The sequence below is a fragment of the Panicum virgatum genome, chromosome 8K, assembly GCF_016808335.1.
Source record: "Panicum virgatum strain AP13 chromosome 8K, P.virgatum_v5, whole genome shotgun sequence".
Lineage (NCBI taxonomy): Eukaryota > Viridiplantae > Streptophyta > Magnoliopsida > Poales > Poaceae > Panicum > Panicum virgatum.
In genome coordinates this window covers 17,839,348-17,850,896 of record NC_053143.1, presented here as the reverse complement: position 1 = coordinate 17,850,896, position 11,549 = coordinate 17,839,348, and the positions used below count along the sequence as shown (strand labels likewise).

The 11,549-nt window shown below is 41.3% G+C and overlaps 1 protein-coding gene across 2 annotated transcripts; it reads left to right on the top strand.

Annotated features, from left to right (window-relative positions):
* Nucleotides 1-389: 389 nt before the first annotated feature.
* LOC120644102 lies at nt 390-4,612 on the top strand. Of its 2 annotated transcripts, none has more exons than XM_039920654.1 (3): nt 390-527; nt 1,423-2,421; nt 2,506-4,612. In XM_039920654.1, exons 2-3 carry the CDS (start codon nt 1,896-1,898, stop codon nt 2,985-2,987), a joined length of 1,008 nt encoding a protein of 335 aa, XP_039776588.1. In that variant the 5' UTR covers nt 390-527; nt 1,423-1,895; the 3' UTR covers nt 2,988-4,612. The 2 variants fall into 2 exon arrangements, with proteins under 2 accessions (XP_039776588.1, XP_039776587.1); XM_039920653.1 differs by having other exon boundaries at nt 486-623.
* Nucleotides 4,613-11,549: the final 6,937 nt, after the last annotated feature.

Genomic DNA, 11,549 nt, shown 5'->3' with positions numbered 1-11,549 from the left:
CATTTCAGCAGTGTTCTGACGTTGAGAAGCCCAAGGCACCTGTTGCTAAGCCACCAGCAACACCACCAGCTCCTGCGCCCGCTTCTGAGGTAAGCAATGTGTCTATTGTGCAGGCCCAACAACATAAGAAGCATACTACTATTGAAAAGGGGTATTCGAGTAGATCTACAAACATCGTGTGCCACCGCTGCAAAGGAATGGGCCATGTCATGAAGGATTGCCCAAGTACTTGCGCTTTCATCACTGCACCTGATGGTAATGGATATGTAAGTGCTAGTGATGTTGAGAATGATTTGGTTCTTGCAGCTAACATTGTTGCAGATTCAGAGGAAGAAGAGGGTGAGACAATTGATTCCGTGGCTGCATCAGTGGGTCTTCCTAGCCTTCTTGTGCATTGTGTGTTAAGTTCTAAAGCGGAACATGAGGATGAGGAGAAGCTCCAATGCAAGAATTTGTTCCACATGTTTCTCATTGTTAAGGATTGTCGTGTTCTCACCATAACTGATAGCGGGAGTTGCAGCAACTTGGTGAGTTCAGATTTGGTCAGAAAGCTTGGCTTGACCACTCGTTCTATCCCTCACCCCTACCACCTAGAATGGTTCAACAATTGTGGTAATGTTAAGGTAACTAAATCAGCACGCATATACTTTTCAGTTGGTTCTTATCATGACTATGCTGATTTTGATGTTGTACATATGCAATCATCTTCATTGTTGTTAGGAAGATCATGGGAATTTGATAATGATGCTGCACACCATGGTAGAACTAATACATATACTTTCGTGCATAAGAACAAGAAAATTACTTTGCTTCATTTATCGCCAGCTGATATTAGAAAACATTTTAAAGAGTTTGCTGAAAATGTTGCAAATACACCTACTAGCAATGAATCTGCTGATGCTAAAAATAATGAAATTGCGATATCTTCTCATATGGCGTTCAAATAATGCGTTCTTGGATGTGTTGGAATCATAACGACATTCTGTGTGAAGCTTCTTTTGGTTCTAGTCCTAGCTCTAGAAGCCTCGTGGATCATTCTGTGTGACCACAGAAAGGTGCCGCGTCACTTGTTTTGGGCCTTTTCAGGCCTTATATCAGGTCGGGCCTTAAGCCATGTTGTGGGTGCCCCCTGGTCATCCCCAACCCTAGGATGCTATAAACTCAGCAGCCGCCGCCATTTAGACTCGGGTTTTGTTTAGTTCTTGTGTTTTCCTTCGAGAAACAGAGATTGCATCGTTGTATCTGTGGCGACAAGTCCTTATACATTGATCTAGGGCCCATGTTCTTGCTCTCCTTGACTGTGTCAATTAGTCCTTTCAAATCGAGTGCTTGAACCCCTCTTGTGATTCGCTTCACTCATATTTGCAATTATTAGCTTGCGTGTTTACATCTTCTTGCTTGTGTTCTTCGATTCGCTTGTAGGAATAGCCTTCTCGGCGAGGTCAATCAAGGTGTGCTTGGTTGATAACCAACGGAGTAGTGGTGTAGTGGTTGCAGGGTTCGAATCGTGCTGATTTGAAGCCGGATCATCAACGTCGAGTCCTCCACCAATCAAAGTTACCCCTACCTCTCAGAAGATCGGGCCTAGACCTCATCAAAGATTATCAAAGAATTCATATGATCAGTACAGCATCAGGCTATTTGGTGATGTGGACGCACATGGTGACATCTACAGTTTTCTGGTTGCATCAAAGGTTGTAGGCCTAGTAGTTGGGGATATTGGCCACACTGATGTTGGAAGGGATCTTATCATAGAGGATCGTTCTTCAAGCTTACAACAGATTGATGAAAGACACCGCAAGTTCATGGCCATGCAATATCCTATCTTATTTCCATATGGATAAGATGGCTTCCATGATGCACTCTTCTATAATCAGACCTCAACTTCTGCATCTATGCGCCGTCAGAAAGCAACTATGGCAGAACACTTTGGATATAGATTGCATAATAGACCAAATGATTTTAACACTCCATTGTGTTGTGGAAGAGAAACACAAGCTTATGAGGTCGATGGTTATTGCTGTGTTGAAAGAGAACGAATAGACCACTATCGAACACCAAGTTTCCAACGAAAATATAGGTCAGCAACATATCATTCTTTAGCCAGCAATGTTTCAAGTGGAATTAGGTCTGGATCTTCAGCTAGCCAAAGAATTATTCTGCCAGCTTCATTTACTGGAAGCCCTCGCTATTTGTATCAAAAGTACCACGACTGCATAGGCATTTGCAGAAAATATGGTTGCCCAGATTTATTTGTCACATTTACGTCTAATGCTGCTTGGCCTGAAATTGTGGAGGCTCTACCTCCAGGGCTGCATCCTTCTGACCGACTAGAAATCGTTGATTGGGTCTTCAAAATGAAACTGAATATTTTAATGGATGATATAAAGAAAAAGAAGTTTTTTGGCCCTATAAATGCAGGTAATAACTCAACTAACCTATCTTTTCACTCATATTACTTACTATTAATTATACCCATCAAAAAGCATATCTACCTTTTTGCAGTTGTTTACATAATAGAATTTAAAAAACATGGCCTACCACATGCTCATATTATTATATGGTTAGCAAAAGAAGGACCCTGGGATGCTGCAATGATGTATACATTCATCTCTGCTCAACTGCCAGATCCTACAATTGAACCAATTGGATATGATGGTGTTTCAGCATTCATGGTCCATGGACCTTGCGGGCTCTCAGCACATATACACCATGTATGTCTAAAGGAAAATGCTCAAAATTTCACCCTAAGAAATTTTGTGAGCAGACCTCAAAATGGAGTTGATATTGACAACAGATTTATTGTTCCTCACAATGTAGATTTGTTAGTCAAGTATCAAGCTCATGTAAATGTGAGCGAGTTAACCATGATGGTATGCACAAATATCTTTTCAAGTATGTCACAAAAGGGTTCGATTGTGCTCGAATTGGATTCCAAATTAATCCTTCTGCTCCAGGCTCATCAAGTAACACAATCAATGAGATAAATAATTATCTGGATTGTCGCTATGTAACACCAAATGATGCAGCTTGGAGATTGCCTCAGTATGACATTCACTATACAGACTCATCCGTAGAGCATCTACCTGTCCATCTACCTCTTGAAAATAATGTTGTCTTTACAGAAGAAGATGATCTAGAAGAAGTCATTTAAAACCCAAGCAATTTAAGGACTAAACTGACTAGCTAGCTGGAGGCCAACAACAATTTTCCTACAGCACGAGAGTATACTTATATTGAATTTCCTGAGCACTTTACGTGGCATTCAAATGGAAAATATTGGGATATACGTCGTGGGTCTCACAATAAGATTAGCCGTATATCTCATGTTAACCCTGCATAGGGAGACACTTATTATTTGCGCATGCTGCTCCACATTGTCAAAGGTGCAACATCTTTCTCTGAAATTCGAACTATCGCAGGACATGAGTATCCTACCTTTCGTTCTTCATGTGAATCTTTAAGTCTTCTTGGTGATGATCAAGAGTGGTCCCTTGCTCTCAATGATGCTGCACAATGGGCCTCCCCTTACCAGTTACGACTACTTTTTATCACATTATTGTTATTTTGTGAAGTAGCAAATCCTAGAAACCTTTTTCATGACCATGCAGCAAAGATGAGTGAGGATATTAGATACTGCATGAATAGAAACTCTTCCATTCCAAACAGCTCAGCTGCAGACCTCTTTGTGAATTCTTCCCTCCTTTTTGAGTTGGACAAATTGCAAAGAGATGCTGGATATTGTCTATCTCATTTCAATTTACCAATCCCAGATAATATTGGTAGTGCTTCCACACACAATAGACTTTTGTTAGATGAGCTTACATATGATGTTACTACCTTAGCAGCATCTGTAGCTAATGATATTCCTAAGCTAAATAACAGCTAGAAGAATGTTTTTGATTCCATTAGCAATTCTGTCATCAGTAAAGCAGGCCGTACATTTTTTGTGTACGGGTACAGAGGAACTGGTAAGACATTCTTATGGACAACTTTGCTGAACTTTATAAGAAGCAAAGGAAAGATTGCGCTAGCCGTTGCATCATCAGGGATTGCAGCACTCTTACTTCCAGGTGGCCGAACGCCACACTCCCATTTCAAGATCCCTCCGGACATACGGGAGAATTCTATGTGCAGCATAAAAAAAACACACCCTTAGAGATATACTTTCAGATATCAATCCTACTGCTCAGGATACAAAATTTGGTGGTATAACTGTTGTTCTTGGTGGAGATTTTCGCCAAACTCTTCCAGTAATCCAAAATTCAACAAAGTAGCAGATATTAAAAGCCTGCATTGTCAATTCTTATTTATGGCGGAAGTGTAATGTCCTGCAGTTAACTGAAAATATGAGACTAGATTCAAGAAACATTTCACCTTCAGAGAGAGAGAGGAACTATGCATGTTTGCAGAGTGGTTACTTAGAGTTGGTAGTGGTACAGAACCCTACATTCAGATCCAAAATGAGCCTTATTATATAAAGATTCCTCAGTCTTTACTTCTACCACAAGAGTGCAGAGATCTTGATGGTTTGATTTCTTTTGTGTACCCATCTGGGTGTGATCCAACTAATAATAATTCATCCTATTTTTGTGATTTGCAATTCTAGCTCCAACAAATGAAGTGGTTTTAGACATAAACAGCAAAATGATTGAACAACTGACAACTAGCGAAATGTCATACTACAGCTCAGACTCAATAGATGAAAGTTCTGCTAACCATTCTACTTTGGAGGCATTATATCCCACTGAGTTCCTGAACACATTATCAATCAATGGGCTTCCAGAACATGTCTTACATTTAAAAATAGGTGTTCCGATAATGCTCCTACGGAATTTTGATCCATCCAGAGGCCTTTGCAATGGGACCAGATTAATTGTGACGCAACTTACAACTAGAGTAATTGAAGGCGAAATAATCACAGGAAAAGCAAAAGGGACAAAAGCATACATTCCTCGCATTGTTACAACATCAACTCAATCAAGATGGCCCTTCAAATTGAGACGCCGCCAGTTCCCTATACGACTTTCTTATGCCATGACCATCAATAAAAGCCAAGGGCAAACACTCAGCACAGTTGGAGTAAATTTGCCATCTCCTGTCTTCTCGCATGGCCAATTATATGTTGCCTTCTCACGAGTTACTTCACCAAAGGGGTTGCGAGTTCTGATAGAAAATAGTCCTCCTTCATCTGAGGACTGTACACATAATGTAGTATATGCAGAAGTTTTCTCTCATATAACCAGTGGTAAAAATTAAACTAATGAGGTATTTTATATGTCTGCAAATTCAATTCTGGATACCATGAATGTGTTTCTTATATTTTCATACTTTCACATGTCTGTGTTAGTGTTGATTTCCACCATTTGGGCCCAACGGACCAAACGGGCCTTGACTCGCGCCCTGATCGGGGGCGCCCAGCCCATGGAAGGCTGGTGGACCCCCGTCGCACAGCACACATATAAAAGGAAGAGGTGGGGATCAGTGGCACACAGTCAAAAGATCGTCGCCCTTTGCCCCACCAATAGAAACCCTAGCCGATCAGCCATGTGCTGAAGCGACGGGAAGCGCCACCGGCCCACCGTCGCCACTGCGTCACGCATCCGTCGGCCCCTGCGCCATGCCACCGGCGCCGCCACTGTCGCGACCGCGCCGTCGCCACTGCACCAGATCTGCACCACGCCGTCTCTACCCCTGAGCGCATCTCGACGGGGACACGCCATGGAGGGGCTACGAGCAAGGTAATTTCACCAACAGAGAACACTTTAACCACTCGATCTACTCCTAGACGATTCAATTGTTCTAACAATGGTATCAAGAGCTGATCTAGCGATGTAGATCGAGATGGGAAAAAGAGGATTCGTTCGCGAATCGAAAGACAACAGAAAGATCTCGATCTTGGATCGAGGAAGAAACAGAGAAAGAAAAAAAGATTCGACCATGAATCAAAAGAAACAGAGATAAAATCAACTCGATCTTGAATCGAAAAAGACAGAGAATCGCCAAACCCTAACCCTAGAAAAGAGGTGGCGGAGCTTGTCTGGGCCTCGCTGCCAGCATCTCCGCTGGCCACTGCCGCACGGGCAGGCTCCTGCGGCGCCGAATCACCGGCACATGACCGCCTGCGCGCAGGACAGAGCGAGCTGCCTTCACTCGCGAGCTTGGGCCATGAGCTCCGCCGCAGAGCCTCAAGACGGCGGCGCGCTCACGCTCGGGCGAGCGCGCGCACCGGCCTGGGGGCCTGAGGTGGCGCTGAGCCTCCACTCCGGCGTGCCGTCTTGGCCACGACCGCAATTCTGTGGCCGCCGCTGCTCGAGTAGAAAGAAGGGAAGAAAAAGAAAGGCTCGAGGGTTAATGGCCCTTGCTCCGGTGATCGGAGCTCCGATGCACTGGCAAGGGGACCGGCGGCGCTGCCATCTCCGGCCACGAAGGGCCGACCGCCGCTCGGGTGAAGAAAGACAAAGGAAAGGAGCAAAATGGATTAGGGTTTTGGGGAGCAAGATGCGGCCGACGGGTTTTGATCCGCCGAAGAGGCCGGACGGCCGTCGGATCGAATCCGACGGCCAAGGGCGATCGGCGGTAATCGGGCCGGATTCGTTCCAGGTGGGAGCCGAGCGCGGGCCAAATTTCCAGCCCAGGCCCAGGTTGCAGCATGGGTCAGGGAGCGCGCCGCGCGAACGTGGGCCATGGGCCATTTTCCTTGACCGGGCCGAGTGCATAGTAAAGAAAGAGTAAATTTCTCAATATTCAGAGGCCATTTTGATGGATTTGATTTCTATTAGAATTTACACCAACGTGTATCTTGTTTAGAGAGCAAATGTACAATAATACTTCGGAATATAGAACAATTTTTTTTTTCATATTTCCGTTGCAAAGTTTAAAAGTTATTGCTCTTAATTTTAATTGAAAGCAATAGAGAATTACTTTTGAGAGCATGATTAAAGAACTTACTTTGAGTAAGTTTTGTATAGTTTTATCTCTATTCAATTTTAAACCAACGAGATAAATTGTTTAGAGAGAAAATGAATACAAAGTACTATTTCCAAAAAGAAAGAAGTATTTTCCGCTGCCATAAAGAAAAGAAAAGATTTCTGTTGTTATAATGTTGCTATCTTACAATTAATCGGAACCAACGTGAACTTTTAATTGGAAGAATAGTCCAAAAGCTCTTAAATGAGTTTTTCCCTGTGGGTAAAAGATAGAAAAGCTTCCGCTGTTTAAAGTCAAAGTAAAGTTTTGGCATTTTTATGCCATTTAAGGTCTCAAGGTTGAGCATCATTGAAATTATAAAGATAATTCTCAAAGGAGAGAAATCTAAAGTTAATTATAGTATTGTTATTTTCTGACCAACGTTGATGATAACAATATTATAATTTTTTATGAGTTATAGCTTAAAGCTTAAAGTCCATGGTAAATGTTGCATCATAGTGATTTTTTTTCAGAGAATAGATAAAGAACTACTCTTAAACTAAAGAAATGTATTTTTCTAGTTTTCACTACAATAAATTTGATTATCCTCTAATTAAATTCGAACCAACGAGAGAATTTAATTTTGAGGAGCAGATATATGATTTTAAAGTTCATTGAGTTTTTCCATACGTTAATTCCGTTTCTGCCCAACGGTGATATGGAATTAATGTAAAAAAAATGTTGTATTCTATTTCTGCCCAACGGTGATATAGAATAGAACTTATATTAATTTTTTTTTCAGACAAAGATTTCCATGTTGTTCTTCTTGAAAGAACGAAAGAAAATGTACTGGGTGCTTATGACTCGGAAAGAAAGAAGGCCATTGCATGAGAGAATATGATCTCTGTAAAGAATGGCTTGAAAAGAAAAGTACTCATGGATATTGATCCAAGAAAAGAAGATAGAGCAATAAGAGCTTAGTTCAGGAAATTCTCTTATGTTCTCTCGATCAAGAATAATTCATTTTGAGTTCAGTCAAAGTTGTGATAAGTCATATATGTTTAATTTGACTAACGTCGGATTAAGCATGTGTGTCATGGAATATTGAGATTTATTTCTGAATTTGATATGAACCAAAAGTATGAAATAATACCCGCATGATGGGGTAAAGTTGGCATAGTGCTAATCCTGCATGGCGGGAGAAAGTTGTGATGACTCATGTGCTGGTTTATCCCACACTGGGAGAAAAGTTTTGGAGTAGCTCTTAAGCTATTCTAGAATTGGTCGGGCATTTCTATTGTGTCATATTGATTAAGCACTCAATGAGTTTAAAAAGAATGAAATGTTACATACGAACCTCAATATGAGAATGATATGCGAGTGTGACTTGCAAAAGGTTTTAAATAAAGGACTATGTTGAGTCCTTAAAGTGAAATAAGGAAAAAAGAACTGTCATATGAAATAAAGGACTCTGTTGAGTTCTTAAAGTGAAATGAGTAAAAAGTACTCCCATACAAACTAAGAATTATTTTGTTCTGCATGACGTAATCATGTGGATGAAGTAAGTAATTAAAGTTTCCTCATTCACAAAAGTTGTGAATAGTTTTCGAAATTGTGGCAGAAAAGTTCAAGCCATATTTCGAGGGGGAGAAATATGAGATAGTTAAGACAGATACTCCCCTGTAATGTGCATTGAAAGCAAGAAATGATCTATTAAAGAATGAATGTGACCGTCAGGGGGAGTACAACGGTCACTAGACTGATACCCCTATGTAAAGAAATAGCTAAATTTCAGCATTCATGCTTGATGACACTCAAAAATAGTAAGATGGTGCTTACAGAGCACATATAAAATTTTTAACAGATAGAACCCAAACAAAGAGATTTATTGATACGCTATCTTTACAAAAGATGGCAAAATCTGGGGGAGCATGGTATGTAGATACCTAAGACTTGAAGAGAAGTGGGAATGCGTGCCCACTTCGATGATTCAAGTACAACAAGTTTCTCATACGTGCTGATGTTGTATACAACACATGTTGTTAGCTCTCAAAGAAAATGAATAAAGTAAAGAAGGATCTTGTTATGCAGGATCTCATTTGTCCATAGCCATTTGGCAAAAAGGAGCAACAGCAGCCTAAAGAAAATCACATGGATGTTGATTCCACCCCATTTGAAAGAGTTACGAGAATTCCATGGGTTAAGGTCATGGAAAAAGAAGTGATTCCTGAAAGAGCCATCACAGTAGGTTGTATTGGACCTACAAACGCAATGTGACTCCAGAGGGAATGTTGAAAGAAACAAAGCAAAACTTGTGACAAAAGTTTTAGTCAAAGAGAAGAAAGAACATACAGGATACCATAATAGTAAATTCATTTATAGATTGAAGAAAGCCACGAAACGGTGGTATCTAAAGTTTAAATGAAACAATATGAAATTTTTTTTGGGTTTTCCAAAAGATTGGGGAGGACAATAGCTTTTAAGGAAAAGTAAAAGAATGGGAAATCTGATTTCCACATCTTAAATGAAGATAACATCCTACTTTCTAGTGGTGGTGTTAAAATATTGTTATAGATAAAGAATTCTTGTCCTCAAATTTTGATCTCGGTGATGGGTTTTCATTCTACGAATTGAAACTCATCAAGATAAAAGGAAGGGGTATTATGGTTACAACAAAGGCATACTTGGAAAAGATTCTAAAGAAATGAAGTATGCATATGAATAAACTTATGCCTGTTCCTATCATCAAGGGTAATAGTTTTGGGAACCTTAGTGTTCCAGGAACCAATGTGAAATGGAAATAGTTCCAAATGCCTCAGCTGCTGGAAGCTTTATAGGCGCGCAAGTAAAGAACTTACCCTGACATATTTTGTGTATCCAGGTTATTTTGGCAAAAGTTCAATCCAGATATAGATCACTGGAATAAAATTGAGAATGTCGGCCTCATGCTAAGTTGGAAAGATCAAGTACTCTCAAAAGATTGTGAGTACAAAAGTAGAACATGTGAAATGTGTAGCGAAATCCACAATTGTCGCTAACTTTCACACTTGGAGGTTTTGTGTGGAAAAGCTCCAAAATGAAACAATTATCATCAATGTGATGCAAAGACATGGTATAGCATGATACGAGGCCGAGGGACAGGCAAAATGGTTAAGGGAACCTGTACCCGGAGTTGATAATGGTTGACAATAGCAATAACCATTAAAGTAATTTGCTCCTATGACAACGAGTCAAGTGTGGTGCCAAACACATTGACACAAAGTTATATGTTGTAAAGGAGAAAGTCCGGAATCATGATGAAATGCATTGTGAGTATAAATGACAGAAAGTGTCTGCGGATCCGCTTGCTAAAGGCTTGCCGCCCAGTGTGTACAGAGAACACACAATCGACATGGGTTTATAGTATAGCCTATGTTTTCCGGACGATAAAGGGCCCAAAGTTAAAGTATCTATTTCAGAACCGAGAGGTGTGTTGTAGCTATTAAGTCCATCGGCTATTGACCGTGACGATGAGGCATGCTCATATGCACTAATCCGTAATGGAGTAGGTAGATAAAGAATCAAGAATGAAGAAAGTAAAGATTGAGATAAGTTAAAATACGAGATGAGATCAAGGGGGAGAATGTTAGTGTTGATCTCCACCGTTTGGGCCCAACGGACCAAACGGGCCTTGACTCGCGCCCTGATCGGGGGCGCCCAGCCCGTGGAAGGCTGGTGGGCCCCCGTCGCACAGCACACATATAAATGAAAGAGGTGGGGGTCAGTGGCACACAGTCAAAAGATCGTCGCCCTTTGCCCCACCAATAGAAACCCTAGCCGATCAGGCATGTGCTGAAGCGACGGGAAGCGCCACCGGCCCGCCGTCGCCACTGCGTCACGCCTCCGTCGGCCCCTGCGCCATGCCACCGCGCCGTCGCCACTGCACCAGATCTGCACCACGCCGTCTCTACCCCTGAGCGCATCTCGACGGGGACACGCCATGGAGGGGCTACGAGCAAGGTAATTTCACCAACAGAGAACACTTTAACCACTCGATCTACTCCTAGATGATTCAATTGTTCTAACAGTCTGTTACTAAGACAACATAGCTTCTGAACACCATTGAGTTTGTTATCTCAGCTAGGACACTGCCAGGGATTGTTGGTGTTGGCCTAACTGGAAATATTCTAGAGGCAGCACAGGCTTCTAAGAAGCTCACAAACCTGGAAGACAGTCTTCTTTCTTCCAGCATACCTTTGTATTTTTAGTTCCATCATTTTTTGGATTTTTTTCAAACGGTGAAAAGAATTTTGAATAAAGAGTGATTAATTTACCTGTTCTTTTTCTTCCCAATTTGCGATAAGGCAGGAAAGCGAAATGGGAATCTCACATGTATCTGTAGCAGTTGTTATTAAATTTCAGACTTTGATACTTCAACATACAAGATTTTCTTCCATCTTCAGTTTACCATGTTGCTATTTTTTTCTCAGCTATGGCGTGCTCTTTTAATGTTATGCTCCATATTAAAACTCTACTGTCTCATTTGCAGACAAGCCAAAATCATGACCTCGACAAAAAACTTTCAAGACATTACTTTAGGCCAACAAGACTGCAAGATCCTAGGTCGCCTTACAAGACTATGAGATTCCAAAAATATGAGA

What these genes read in the sequence shown, in the direction of transcription:
- LOC120644102 (XM_039920654.1), top strand. Translation starts at nt 1,896, where the DNA reads ATGCGCCGTCAGAAAGCAACTATGGCAGAACACTTTGGATATAGATTG. An exon ending in TTTTGGCCCTATAAATGCAG is followed by an intron (nt 2,422 to 2,505) that starts GTAATAACTCAA and finishes ACCTTTTTGCAG; the next exon opens with TTGTTTACATAATAGAATTT.